Raw genomic sequence first — 15,166 nt, forward strand, 5'->3', positions numbered from 1 at the left:
TTGGTTTCGGAGAGAGCCCCTGGCTCTTGCTGGCGCTGAGCTGGGGCCACCACCTCTGAGCGCTTCTCACGGGAGGAAAAGACAACGAAATCCAAGCGCAGGAGGGGTTGCGGAGGGAGATTACCTGCTCCACTGCTGGAGGCTGGTAGCGGCACCTAAGTCGCCCCGGGCTGGCCGTCGGGACTCGTTTTGTTTGGTTTTTCTCCTGGGAGGAAGCAGCAGTTCCGAGCACAGCGAAGCGCCGCGGTGAAGGGCCGGGACGAGAGGCGGCCGCAGCGCTGGCCCCGGGACCCCCGGGGGAGGGACCGCTCGGGGGCATGGCCGTGGAAGGAACCCCAGGAGAGGCTGGGGGATTTAGTCCTGGCACTCGGGACCCCTCCCCGGGGGCCTCCTCCTCCCGCTGGGGGAGAGGGGCCGGGCGGGCCGGCACCGCACGCCCCTCCGGGGGGGCGACCGCCCTATATATTGCCAAGCGGCTCGGGACCGAGCTCCCCATCGCAGGGAGCTGCCGCCGAGCCTGTCCCCCTCCCCTTCCCCTCCCTCTCCCCTTCCCCTCCCCTCGGGGGGGCTCTTTCTCCCGCCGCTCCCCCCCATCCTCCGAGGAGGAGGAGGGGGAAGGCGAGGGCCGTATATGAACGCGGCCGGCTTCCCCTGCCTGCGAGGCATGTGCACGCTGCCGGCGCCCAGCCCCGCGGCCGCGGCCAGCCCCGGCTCCCCCGGGCCGCCGCGGGGCTCTCCGCAGGCGCCGCCGGTGAAGCCGGAGCCGCGGGGCGCTGGGGGCAGCCCGGCCCCGCCGCCGCCGCCGCCGCCCGAGGAGCCGCCGCCCGCCGCCGGGGGCCGCCGGAGGAAGCGGCCGGTGCAGCGGGGCAAGCCCCCGTACTCGTACATCGCCCTCATCGCCATGGCCATCGCCAACGCCGCCGAGAGGAAGCTCACCTTGGGGGGCATCTACAAGTTCATCACCGAGCGTTTCCCCTTCTACCGGGAGAACCCAAAGAAGTGGCAGAACAGCATCCGCCACAACCTCACCCTCAACGACTGCTTCGTCAAGATCCCCCGGGAGCCCGGACATCCCGGCAAGGGCAACTACTGGACACTGGATCCGGCCGCAGAGGACATGTTCGACAACGGGAGCTTCCTGCGGCGGAGGAAGCGCTTCAAGCGCACCGACATCACCACCTACCCCGGCTACATGCAGAACTCGAGCGCCTTCACGCCCCCGCCCGCCGGCCGCCCCACGGCACCCACAGCGCCCTACCCCAATGCCCTCTGCTCGCCCGGCTACGGCCCCCAGCTCTCCAGCAGCGTCTTCCACCCCTACGCGGCCGGGGCAGCCCCGCCGGCTCAGCATCCCAGGATGTTCAGCATCGACAGCCTCATCAGCGGGCAGCAGGCCCTGCAGCCCTCGCCGCCCTCCGAGCTGGGCCACCCATCGCTGGGCTTGCCCGGGGCCGAGCTGGCTCCTGCCTGCTCTGCCGGCAGCTCCGAGCCCCCCTGCTTCCAGGCACAGCCCGTCAGCCCCGGCTTGCTGGGCCGGGCCGGCCCCAACTCCCTGGCGTACCCGTACGCCGCCTCGCCCCCGCACCTGCCCGTGGCCCAGGGCAGCTACTCGCCCAGCAGCCCGCAGCTCTACGGGGCTCCCAACAGACTGGCCCTGCCGGCCATGCGGCCCCCGGCCTGCGCCGAGCACGGCGAGCAGCTCCTGGGGCTCTCCGCCTCGCCCCTCGGCCAGTTCGGCTCCAGCAACACGTACATGAGGCAGCCCAACTTCCCCGCCGGCCTGGAGCGCTACATGTGATGGACGGGGCTGAGGGAATGGGCCCGGCATCCCCGGGCTCCCACCGGCGGCTCTGGACAAGCGGACTTCTCCCTCCCGTGGGGCTCAGCTGGGGTGGATCGGGGGTCCCGGGCTCCGGGCTGTGTGCGGACACACGCGTGTGGCAGGACTCAGTTCCTCTCTCTCTCTCTTTTTCTGAAGCGGAGGAAGGTGATATCTGCTTATCTGCTCTGTTCCTTCCCGGAAAAGGAGTTCTGTGGCTCTGCCAGGCAGGGCTTCCCATGCTTGTCCTTGTGCCCAGCCTGCAGCATCGCACCCCGGGGCACCCCCAGGGCCGGCAGGAGCACACTCAGGAGGGGGGTGCATGGTGTAACATGCAGGAACTCTCTCTCAAATGGGCTTTTTCCTCTCTTCCCTGAGTGCCTCCCGTGTAAGTGGAATGAAAGTTACCAAAAAAGCCCCCCAAACCACTAAATAAGTTCACTGGATTTTAAATGAATATTTAAGATGTTTATGATTTCCTTTCCCTGTAGGAAAAGAAACCCCAACTTGACTACTTCTTTTTACTATTTTTAAAAATTACTTTTATTGTTAGAAAGGACTTTTTTAAAATAAAGCTTTTTCTTCCAACATGACCAGTGCTGATGTTCCTCTGGCTCTGGACAGATCTTGGCAAGAGGAAATTATAGTTTTGTAACTGGTGGGAGATGTTGTAACTTGTGCTGCTGTTGTGACACTGCCACATCTTACATTTTTAGTGATGCTTCTTAAAGCTCTCTCTTTTATTATGATTTTCTTAACACCAAATGGTAATTCCTGCATGGCTTGCCCACAGCAGCTCTTACTTGACTTGATAGTTTCCCATTTGCATAAAGAGAATGTGTCTTCCCTCCAAGGAATCCCATGCAGGTGAAATTCTGATTTAGCCCATCAAATTAGGAGATCACAGTTTTTCTTCTTAGCAACAAAATCAATTAAAATTCTAACCTGTTCACTGGCTGGGCTGCTGCTATTTATTTGCAGGACTCCCAGCCAGACCACCTGACAAGGTTTGAAGGGAGAACTCCCCATCCCCAGATTTATATTTTTTAAAAATGCAAACATTCTTTGGGTAAAAGTGCCAAGCTAGGATTTCTCTCCTTGTTTTCAAAGGTGTCTTCTGAAGCAGAGCAGTTTTCTGTAGTCCCCATGGCATTCTCCTTTCTAAGAAGTTGGAAGTCATCTGGTCTTTGGTGTAAAACAGCATCTCATTCCCCAGCTGCTGGGCAGGAACAAAAGCTGGTGTGCTGGCAGGTACCATGGAATCAGCTTTTGTCCACAGCTTGGGACTTGTGGCCTTTCATTCTTTCATTCCATGTGCTCCACAGAAACAGAGTGGGTTTACTATGAGAGTAGAGGGAAGAAAATGCATTTTCCTTCTGGGTTTCCTTAAAATTTGGCCTCCATCTGTCTCTAAAAACTGGTCTGCCATCTTCAGCTGAGTTGCTGAGTGCCATCTCTGGTCTATCCAGCTTTACCCTTTCAGCTTCCACCCTGGTCCCAGCAGCAGCTTCTGTGCTTTTCCCCTGACAATAACCCTGCTCAGAAAGGGCACTGTGAAAGAACTTAGCCCTTGAAATACTTTGGCTCTCTCCACACAATATCTATAGGCAGACACCTTCTGTCTCATGGAAATTTGCAACGTGCCTGCCTGTGACAAATTGTCTGCAGAGATCACCTAGGGGGGTGCTGAAATAATCACTTGCAAGGACAGTCAGCAGAAAGGACATTTGTCATAGCTCACATTCATTCCCAGGGCCCGATCCTGCAATGTTTTGCTAACAAAAGAACTTTTGGAGTCTTGCCTAAGTACCCAGGGTGTCAGAGCCAGACATGTGCCAGAAGCACTGGGTCTGGTGGCTGATGGGGCTGTGACTCCACTGGGTTTGCACCCTGAGCAGGAGGGCTGCTGAAGCAGGGCAGAACCAGCTACTGACCTGGAATAAAACCAATATTGGCTGCAGGGGGTGGGCAGGAGATGCTGGGGTTCTGCCTGAGTGGGATGCCCTGGGAAGAGTTGGGCAAGCCGTGACAACTCAGACCAAACTGAGCTGGCTCATTCCCGGTCACCTTGGAGACAGCAGGGAGCTGGAAAGGGCTTTCCAAACTCCTGGTGTGTCTGGGTGTTAACTCAGGTGCTGGTGGAGCCATGAGGGCTGGGCTGAAGGGGGCTGGGCTGTGACTTGCTCCTGTCCCCCAGCTGCCTGTGCCCTCCTGCTGTGGGGCTTTCTGGAGAGTGGCATCCAGCTCCAGATTTAGGGATGTGTCTGCAAGAGATCCACCCCGCCCCTGTGCTGTGCAAGAGGGGGAATCTTCAGCCAAGGAGGCTCTGGTGTGAGTGAGTCCCCACAGTGGGCTCACTCCCTCCAAACCGGGCTTGGAGAGAGCAGATCACCCCATCCTGGTGTGTTGGGACAACCCCTGGTGGGCAGCACTGGGTTTCACATCTTCCCTGGAATATCCCTGTCTGCCAGACAGCCCAGAGCCCCCTGAAAGCACCAATAAACCACCCTCACCGTGGGCCTTTCACTGCCAAACAGCTGGAAGACAGGGGGAACAAACCCCTTTTCTTCTTTTTCCTGTAGATATTAATCCTCACATGCACAAAACTCTGGCAACTTGTATTGTGATTGTCATTAAACTAATGCCTTAAGAGTGTGTTCTTGGTTAAGTTAATGTATCCCTACGAGGTTTTTAAGCTTCCATTTCAAAGCTTTGTTTACAGTTAGGGTGAATCTAGCAAATGAGTAGGATTAAGGTGTCATGTAAAGCATGAGCCTTGCTGGGACAGAGTAGTTTTAAGCTTTGTAAAGTTTATACCTGAGCTCTTCATCTGTTTTAGTGTCTCTTCGATGTCCCTGTTGAGTGAATAAGAGGGATTTGAATGAAACAGGAGTAATTGTCACTCAGATTTCAGTTGTGAAATCAAGTCTCCTTGGAAATCCTCCCCTCTTTATTTAGGGAGTTAAGGGAATATTATGTCATGACAGTTGTAACAATCTCGAGCTCACACAAAAGACAGAGGGTTGTTTTTTTTTTCTTCACAAAAAACTTTCTGTAGTTTCTGAGATAGTGGAAAGAATGTCATACCTCAGGGTGATGGCAAGAGGTGCTCTGGACATCCCCATGGTGGGGAGAGCTGTCCTGAGCCTGTGAGATGCTGATGGGGGAGGTGGAATCCATCCCGAGCACCAAAGAGATTTAGTGGTGATCTGGGCTATCTTCTCTGACTTCTCAGGGAATAACTCCTTGCAAATCAGGCTGATTTCAGATAACCCAGGCTGCACGTTCAGAAGCACACAGCCAAAATGAGCTGCCACTTTGAAAAGATGTTTGTTTTTCCCTGGGAAACTCTGGCTCTGCAGGGAGGACCAACTGAGCTGCTGTGTCTGTCTGTGCCCAGCAGCATTCTGCGCTTTTCACGCTTCTACCACCTTCCTGCTACTTCCAAGAGGTTCAAACAAGCAGCAAGAAATGCTCTTTCCAGATGATACTCCCAAACTATAAATAGTGTTTTCCACCCTGTTGCAAACAAACGCAGCACTAGCTGGAATTTTAGTTGAAACACATTTCCTGAATAACTTATCAGTCCCTCTGGTAGTGTTAGGTTTTTTCTGGATGCTGCCAGCTGTTCACTGACAGTCTCAGTGCTGGAAATGTTGCACCATAACTTGCTGTTACTCTATGCAATACTTGGCCCTTTGCAAATACACAGCTTGAAGACATTCAGTGGTGTTTCTTGGAGGTCAAGGCTGAGTTGGTACAGTCAGGCAGTGATGGGGAGATGGGCAGTAGGTGCAGTGGGACCAGCTGAGGTTGGTTTGCCAGGTGATAATGAGATTTTAACAAATTAGCATCTGGGGGTCAGCACTGCCTAAGCTCATCGAGGTGTTGGGAGTCGACCACCACTTCTGCTATGTAAAGTTTAGATCCTTTACATTCAGAAAGTTCCTACAAGGATAGGAGCAGGTGATGGAGCTGCTGTGTTTGTACAGGGCAAGAACAACGCCGCGCTGCCCTCCGCCGCTTCACTGCGGGGCTGTAACGCCAAGGAAGGGGCGACACGGCCCCGAGTGACAGCCAGAGTGCTCAGGCCATCACTGACCTCTGGAGGGACACCCAGAGTGCTCAGGCCATCACTGACCTCCAAAGGGACACTCAGTGTGCTCAGGCCATCACTGACCTCCAAAGGGACACCCAGCGTGCTCAGGCCATCACTGACCTCCAAAGGGACACCCAGAGTGCTCAGGCCATCACTGACCTCTGGAGGGACACCCAGCGTGCTCAGGCCATCACTGACCTCCAAAGGGACACCCAGTGTGCTCAGGCCATCACTGACCACCAGAGGGACACCCAGCGTGCTCAGGCCAACACTGACCTCCAGAGGGACACCCAGTGTGCTCAGGCCAACACTGACCTCTGGAGGGACAGCCAGCTGTGCTCAGGCCATCACTGACCTCCAAAGGGACACCCAGCACGCTCAGGCCATCACTGACCTCCAAAGGGACACCCAGCGTGCTCAGGCCATCACTGACCTCTGGAGGGACACTCAGTGTGCTCAGGCCATCACTGACCTCTGGAGGGACACCCAGCACGCTCAGGCCATCACTGACCTCCAGAGGGACAGCTGGCAGTGCTCAGGCCATCACTGACCTCCAGAGGGACACCCAGTGTGCTCAGGCCATCACTGACCTCTGGAGGGACACCCAGTGTGCTCAGGCCATCACTGACCTCCGGAGGGACAGCCGGCAGTGCTCAGGCCAACACTGACCTCCGGAGGGACAGCTGGCAGTGCTCAGGCCATCACTGACCTCCAGAGGGACAGCCGGCAGTGCTCAGGCCAACACTGACCTCCAGCGGAAAGCCCTGGGAAGCCGCTCCCGGCTCCCGGGGGGTGCTCAGCTGCTCATCCCGGCAGCATCCCGGCCTTGCAGGTGCTGTTCACGGCTGCCGGGGGTCAGGACATTGGGGAGTTTTGGGGTGCAGTGCGATGAGAAACAGTGGAGTTTGTTTAGGGACAATTGTGAAACACGGTGGGCTGGATACAACCTCGGGGCTTAAAACACACTTGCTCATTCTGAGGAGGTCTCAAAGGAAAGGGTTTCTCTGGCTATAGCTTCTTCTACCCTTTTCCTAAGCCATCGCTGGGCACAGGATACAGGATTGGGCTGTGCTGGCTGTCCCCTGCAGCAGCTCTCCTCCCTAGAGTGAAAATAGGGAAAGGAGCAGAAGCACAGTGAGAATCTGCATCCTTGATGGAAGGGGAGGGGTTGGTGATGACAGATCACTCCTCTGCAGCAGCCAGTCTCATTGGCAGCCTGACTTTGTGTTTGAAATGTGCTGCACGATGGTTGAATGGCAGGGCTGGGGGCTGGCTTGAGCATTAACAGCACCCCAAGTGCCAGGCAAAGCAGCAGAGACTGAGCATTGGCAGCACAACACCTACAAGCTCCTGGGAGAGACCTGGGATGAAGTCATTTCACAGCCTTTGTACTGTGCTTGCTGAAGTGGTTCCACTGCAGCAGTTTATGAATGCAATGAATCAACTGTGCCATGCCAGCACCAGCAAGCAGCTCTGGCTTGTGGCAGCTCAGGGTGCTGCACGGAGAAAAGGTGTCCCTGAGCCACTCACACACCTGGGAAAAGTTCATTTTCCATTTGCATCAACACTGCTGAGCCAAACCAGCAGGGTGTGACCTCTGCAGAAAATGGGCCTGATGGTCTCAGACATTTTGGGTGCTTTCCATCTGCACCAGAGTCATCTCATCTTGGTTTTAAAACTCTCCTGCTAATCAGGTGTTGGAAACCAAATTTAATCTGTAGATCCATTTTCAGGAGGTTTCAAGTGATCTAATCTGGCTGGAGCAAATGGACCTCAAAAAGCACAAAATTGTCCAAGCTCACTGACCTCCCTGGCTCTTTGCTCAGAGCAGGCCATGGGTTTCAGAAGAGGAATTAGTTCACCTGTGCAGGTCAGGCCGAGTCAGGTCTTGGTTGTACCCTTTTCACATGTTCTCTGCTTGAAAGACAGGAGTCTGAGTAAAGCTAGGGAGCTGGGGGGACTCTGCTGTGCCTTATTATTTTCAGTTTCAGAAAGATGCTTATATGGAGCTGTAACTCCCTGCTGAGAGCATCCCATGCAGCACTCTGTAACAGAAATGTGTTTACCCATGGGAAAACAGGAGCTGCCAAGCCAATCATCGTCCAGAGCCTTCACCCTCAAGAAATCCCAAGTTCTGCCCTCCCAAAGACACAATTAGGAGGGAGCATTTTCTCGCCAGACCCCAAGCGCATCCCCGCAGAGCTTCGTGTTCCCTAGCGGTGGCTGAAGCGGCCGCTTGGTGAAGATGCTCCTTTCAGACCGCCACGGAAGCGATGGGAGCGGGCTGCGGCTTTGCCTCCTGCACTGTGGGCAGCACCCACGAGGTGGCAGCCAGGTGACAGCCAGGCCAGGCCCTGTGGCCAGCCCCGCCGGACCCCCAGACCAGCCGCAGACCCTCTGCAAGCCGCATTTGCTTCTGCCTGGTTACTCATTGTTAGGTTTTCCACAGTGTTGGTTTAAGCACGTATCCGTCCTCCCCCGGCTCCGAGCCCTTTCTTTCCAGGCTGTCTGCTGCTTGGATTCTGCCCAGCTGATGCTCACCCTCTAAGTATAATTGCAATACAAAGTAGTTTCAGAATAGCGTGCAATAGTGGCTAATTATTTGGAACAATTATACATAACAAAGACAGAGCCAAGCAGCAAGAGGGCTTAATTGTCTGGCCAAGCATGAAATAGCACAGGATTATCGCTCACAGGGGGAGGGGAGGCAACACAGGAGAATTGCCCCATAGAATAGGCAAGAATCCAGCCTGCTCTGGAAGACAAAGTTTATTGAAGAACTTGAAAATTCCCCGTTGAAGCATCTTCTGAGATGGCAGAGAAGACATGAAAAGGATAATGACCCAGAATATGGGCTTAAGGCACAAATCCCTCCACTGACAGACTCCAGGCCTGCAGGCTCTTAAGAACATGCTTAAATTTTAAGCACATGAATAGTCCCCTTTGACGGCTCACGTGCTTAGAGTTAAGCTCAGGCATAAGTGTTTGTAGGATTGGAGCCCAGATTTTTACTGCAGTTAGGCTCTTCTCAGTAATGACAGGAAATAGGAGATGTATAAAGTGCAGGAGCTCCCAGGGCTGTGCCATGAAACCCTCTGCTCCATGTGAGTGACAAGAGCCTGCAGTGAGCCATGGACACATCCACAGCTTCCCTGCCTTCCATGGAGTGTGGGAGAGAACAACAACTGTGCAGTGGTGAGAGCAGCATCTCCAAGTCATGAGGGGAGCCTGAGAGCCCTCAGGTATGGGTGAGAAGGTGTGGAGGTTTCAAAATGGAAAAAGGTGACCATTAAAACCTAAAAAGTGCTGCTGGAGTTCAGCTTTACTTGACAGCATCAGAGAGGAACATGTTGGAGAGTTTCTGAGATGGTGTGGAAAATGAGAATAATTTTCAGTAAAAGTGATGAAAATGTAAAAAAAATCCTGCAGAATATGAACAAATCAATGCAATAACAGCTCCTGTCCAAGTAATCCCTGCTGCAGCATGCACCTGCTTTTTCTGCAGAATAAGGTTTCTCTTGTGTGTGATCTTTCCTGCTCTTTCTCCATCTCTGAAGGTTTTGTTTTTTGCAAGGCTTCCCATTTTTACAAGACAGCTGCCTGCTGGGGAGTAGCACTTGTCCCTCTGCCTGAACCCAGATCACTGTTTTTCAATTGTCTTTAGGGCTGGAAGAGTTTGTTTTTATTAGTGGGACAACAGCCTTGTGCTGGTGACTGCAGATGTGCTGTAGTGGAGGTGGCAGAAAAAGAGAAAGGTGTGGGATACAGATGCTGTGAGGTTCAGGGAGCTGACTGAGCCCAGGAGCTGTCCCATGTCCCAGACCTACAACCATGCCTGAAGCTCTGGGTGAGGCTGCCCATGCCAGCAGCACCATGTGAGAGCAGTCCAGGATGGGAATGTAGCCATGGAGATTTTTCTTTGGGAAAAATGAGTGCACATGAGGATCTGCCCCACAGGAGGCCAGACCCCCCTCCCCACTGTAGGCTGTGCTCTGCACACCCCTGCCAGCCCCCAGGGGCTCCACAGGGATGTGCTCCACAGGGTGGGAGCTGCTGGTGGAGGAGGTGGCCCCACCACCGCCTCCCTTATTGCACCTGGGGCCTCAGCTGTGGCTTGGCCATGGGCACCGCGGGTCCAGCCCTGCTGGCAGCCACTGGAGGGCATTATCTGATCCATCCCGCCTCCTCATCCCGCCCTATGCGCCCCTCCCTGCCTTTCCCAGGCACACACGTGTGCTATGGAAACACCCACATCGCCTTTTCCTCCTTTGCAGGGCAGGGAGGGGGGGACTGGGCAGCTGACAGCAGCTCTGGGGAAGGGTCAGGCCAGCTGGTGCCAGGGTGGGCTGGGATGTCCCTCGAGCAGCCAGGACCTTCCCAAACCACCCCGATGCCTCAGTGCATCACCAGCCTGCCACGGCGTGCCTGTGCAGCAGCTCAGAGCAGCAGGGCACGGGTGGAGGATTTTCTCTGGAGCCAGAGGTTAATTATGCTTTATTGGATAATTTTCAGCTGCCAGTGCTGGCAATGAAAGGGATTTCCTCTAGATGGCACGCTTATCTCTGCACTGGAGGGAAGCCCACCAGCCTGCATCCCCGCAGGACCCCAGCCATGTGTTTTCAGGGAACGTTCAACTTATGTCCTCTTCTATCACAATTTGAATGCTCAACAGCTAGACTATAAAAAAGCCTGGAAAATGGTAATAAGAAAAGGCATTTCATATTGAGCACTGCTGGGATCCAGTTAGCTGGGTGATGCTAAATATCCATCTTGAAGAAATCATAGAAATTTCCAAGTAACATAAAGCCAGATATGAAACATCAGCCTTTCCTTCATCAGCCCTCAGTGTTGTTTCTTCCATGTGAGTGATCCATTTTCCTCTTCCCAGCAAGAGTAAGCAGCAGTTTACCTGCAGTAAGTGCAAGAAGGGGGGATGTGTATGTGAAGCCTCAACACCCCCAGAGTGGCTGGATTAATTTTAATCTGTGTCTTGATAGGTTTCCCCTCTCTTGCCCCTGTGCAGCTCAGGGTTGCAATTTCTTCCAGTGGTTTGAAGAAAGGAACTGAAGTTCACACCCATCTGGAGCTGAGATTCACCCTTCTGTGCATATTCAGCCACATTATTAAAGTGGTGCAGTTAAATAATTTCTCCACCTGGCAGTCCTTTACTAAATAAGGGGTTTGGTTCTGCCTCTGCTTCTCTACATGCGTGAGATCTCTTCCCATAATTAATGTTGCAGTTGTTTCTCTCTGTTTATTCAACTCCTTCCCAAGATGGGAACAGGGAAAAGGAGCCCTGTGCTATATTTCTGTGCAATCTTATATAAGGCCAAGAGGCAAAATGTATTTAAGAAGCTCTTTGCAAGGCAGCTCCGTAGATATCAGCATGTTCATGCAGGGCTGATTTTTCAGAAGGGTACAGATGGACCAGGATCTGATTCCCAGCTGGACATTGCTGAATACTTCCACAAAGACTCCTATCCCCAACCATTTTATACATGAGAAAAAAAAAAAAAGAAAAAAGAAAAAAAAAAAAAAAAAAAAAAAAAGCTAAAACCTTTTTATACTGATCAAGCTATATTCCAGTAATTTTCCACCTTCTCTGTCATTCCCTCCTTTGAAGGTCCTCTCTGTATTGCTTCTGGCACCCAAGTTGAAGGTCCTCAACTGGCACTTTGGCAGAAATGGACTTTTGTGACCTCAGTGGGTGAGGTGGGCATGAGCTGCTGAAATGCTGAATGCAGAAAACTCAGCATCAGGGATTTCCTGGACAAGTTTGGCATGATCAGATGCTAACATGGAAAACCTGGATTCAGAAGCCTCATCATGAGTTTCTAAATCCTTGTGGGTCTGGCCAATTATTCAAGTTCTTGCATTGGTGCACCCACTTTTGGAAAATCTGATTCCTTCCCACATATATCTCTCACCTCCCAAAAAACCCCAGAAAATCCTTCCTTCTATTTTCAGGGGATTTTGGAAAGAATGAAGTGATTTAGCAGTCTTGTTTTCACAGGGATATTTTTCCTTGTGTGGTAGGCACAGTTACCAGGCTGTTCTATACACATTGCCATGTGCCAGAGCATAATTGCCTTCCACATGCATTGGCCTTTGGCTAATGTGTTTTTTATGGCAACCAGGAGAGCTGACTTTGGTGAGTCTCAAAAGTGCACCTGGTGGTTTATGGCTTGAAAATGCTGTGTTCTTTTGAGTCATGTAAGTGTGTGTATCTCTTTTCATGTCAGATTGATGAAGAATGGTACGAAAAAGGGGCTTAGAGCAAGTCAGAGTTAATCAGCTGAGTGTTAAGCTGTGTATGAGCTTGCCTAGTGGGCTCCAAACCCACATGGGATGGGATCTGTTATGAAGAAAGAGAAGGAGGCAAAGTTTTGGAACTGCAAGCTCAAAACTAAGGTCCTGAAGTCAAATCATAGCACTTAAATGAATGTGGTTTTACCATGTTCCCACTCATCTGAGGAACAGAAAATACAGGGATAATTGTGTTCCAAAGTTTCATGGGGGCTCAGCCCTGCAAATAGTGATCCTGGGAAAAGCCTTCATTCAAATCCAGGCCTTTTTTGGTGCAGATTTTGAGACACCTACATTTGAAAAGTCAACAAACCCGAGCTGTCCAACATCTGAACGCTGCAGGGATGGATATTGGCACTTGGCTCTGGGGGTTTTCAATCCGGGAATTTCATGTATCTCTCACTATCTGTCACCACCATTCCCACTGACCTCCCTGTGCTGGGAGCTCGTGGTGTGCAGGCTGCAAACTGATCTTTGCAGCTGGGAGCTGGCAGTGAGGGGCTGGAAAAAGGGCTGAACTGCAGGGAGCACTGAAGGTCTGAGCCTTGGATATGGAAAGAGGAGAAATAATATCAAAGGAAATCACATAAGTGGAAAAAGAGCCCCCTGGGGCAGCCCAGGCAGCAGCAGGTCCGTCTTGTTCATGTTTTCTAGAGAAGCTAGAGGTCAGCCAAGCTTGATAACGAGGTAATAAAGAAAAATCCATCACTGAGCCTTGGGGGACTTGTAGATGCGGTTCTCATCGGAATAAACGAATTTAGATGCTGCTCGGCAGAAGCAGCAAGAACGATTACGGATCACAAACCCAACAGATCATCTGCAAGGGTGTGGGAGCAACGTGGGCTGGTCTGGAGCTGAACTTTCCACAATTCCCAAGAGTTTCACTTCCCGGGGCTTTCCCCCGCTAAACCCCCGCGCCGGGAGATGCTCTTTGGGTGGGCACGGCCGGTGCCAGGGCAGGAGCAGCGATTGCACCCTGCGCTGCTCCGGGCTTCGTGCTCTGCCCTCCGGGTACACCCCCACCAAATAACGCCCTGGGCCCACGGTCAGGGCAACTGTTTCTCCCTGTGAGGGAAAAAAAAAAAGCCCAAACAAACAAACCAGAAAACCAAAGGAAAACAAAACACAAAAAAGGCTCCCGGTCGTTGTGGCCGATTTCGCAGCTTTGAGGATCTCCGACCCGGGCGGAGACACTGGGACACCCAGGGGGAAAACCTCGGCCGTGGGGATCCACCTGCTGAAGCCGTCAGCAGGGCATCAGACACCGACCCCACACGCCTGGATCAAACACCTCATTAAGGCAGGCAGGAAAGACAGTGAAAATCAATTTAAAGGAGAAAAAAAAAATCATAATGATCGGTTGATGGCCTTTATTTTTTATTCTTTCCCTACTTTTGAGACTTTTTAAAGACTCTCTCCACTCCAGCAGCACTCATCCCCACGCACGTTTGATACGGGAATTTAACGTGAAATGTAAAGCAGAGTTGGCTTCAAACGGGAAGCGAGGCTGCCTGTAAGGAAATACTGCAGAGAGGAGAGCAGAAAAATTAAAAATCTGCTCAAGGGAAAATGTTTCCCTCTCAGCCTAGCATGCCCGGGCTCAGCGGGGCGATGACAAAGCAATTTTTTCGTGTAGATCAATAGGGTTTTTCTTTCGGGAGACCACATAATTTCTTACCCCGGCGAACATTAAAACGCGTCCGCTGCTCCGTGTGTGGATGCATGGCCGGGAGTGTGTGTGTGTGTGTGAGTGTGTGTGCACCGTGTCTGGGATCCGACCATCTGGTTTGTTTCACTCCAGGGTTTCCCTTTTCTAAATCGTCTCGGGACGGGTGTAGTTTAGGTACTTTTTCTCGTTTTGATTCGTTTCTGCAGCCGATCTTGCGTGGCAAAGCCGAGGCTGAGACCGACTCGGCGAACAGAAGCCGTTCGGAGACAGAGAGAGCGGGATTCATTCCCTCTCGTTCCATTGTGGATCATCCCCCACTTAAGCGGGGACCACAATGTGCCTCGAAACAGGCAGGAATGGTGTCGGTGCCGGGTGCCCGGGGCGCGCTGCTGCTGCTCGGGGTGCGCGGTGCTGCGCGGCAGAGCCAGGTCCAGGCGGGAGCAGGACAAGGCACCGGCCGCATCCCATCAGCAGCGCCTCGGATCAGCCCTTCTCGCCTCCCCCGTACACTTTCCACCTCATCGGGGTCCCCATGACCATAATTATAGCAGCAAGCGGCTCCACCCGAGCTCCGCGTTGCCGGGGGCTCTCCCCGAGGTCTGCCCACCCCTGCAGACAGGGGGAGAGCGGGCGGCCGGGGCAGGGCAGGGTGGGCAGGCTGCAGACACCCGCATCTGTTTCACTTCGAGCCGTGCGGGACCAGCCTGCGGACGGAGCGATCGGGGGCCAGCCGAGCATCTTCTGCCCCGGAGCATCCCCCGGGCGGTGTCCCCTGCCCCCGGCCGCTCGCAGCGCGACACTTTGCTGCCCCCCCTGCCCTCCCCTTCGCCGCCCTGCAGAGGCACAAGGCGCAGCTCCCGGCGGTTCCTCGCTGCCATGAAATGCACCAAGTGGAAATTCAATCGCCCCGTTGTGTGTGTGGTCGAAATCTCTGGCAGCTGCTTCGGAATTTTTTATGACACTTTCGTTTATGTAGGGGAGGCATAACTATTATTTTACTTAATAAAAATGGAAAGCGGCTCGGGTCTTTTCCCTCTCCGTTCTCTTCCATTTGTTCTTCCCATTGCTTTTCCACCGGGCTGATGAACGGAGACTTTAAACAATGATAGTAGGAAAGATGCGGCATCTTTGAGGCATTTCTCTGTGTTGGACAATTATATATACTTCTATATATGAAAAATAATATATCGGGAAAAGAAAGAAAATAAATAGTGATACAGTTGAATACATATATGTATATGTATATACACGCAAACTTATGAGAGGGAGATAG

At 53.0% G+C, this 15,166-nt stretch overlaps 1 protein-coding gene across 1 annotated transcript; it reads left to right on the forward strand.

Annotated features, from left to right (window-relative positions):
* The first annotated feature begins 631 nt into the window (after nt 1–631).
* On the forward strand, nt 632–1,798 carry FOXE3 (forkhead box E3). The gene has a single exon (XM_054638592.2). The coding sequence runs from the start codon at nt 632–634 to the stop codon at nt 1,796–1,798; it is 1,167 nt and encodes a 388-aa protein (XP_054494567.1).
* The last annotated feature ends 13,368 nt before the right edge of the window (nt 1,799–15,166 follow it).

This window comes from Agelaius phoeniceus, chromosome 8, assembly GCF_051311805.1.
Source record: "Agelaius phoeniceus isolate bAgePho1 chromosome 8, bAgePho1.hap1, whole genome shotgun sequence".
NCBI lineage: Eukaryota > Metazoa > Chordata > Aves > Passeriformes > Icteridae > Agelaius > Agelaius phoeniceus.

What these genes read in the sequence shown, in the direction of transcription:
- FOXE3 (XM_054638592.2), top strand. Translation starts at nt 632, where the DNA reads ATGAACGCGGCCGGCTTCCCCTGCCTGCGAGGCATGTGCACGCTGCCG.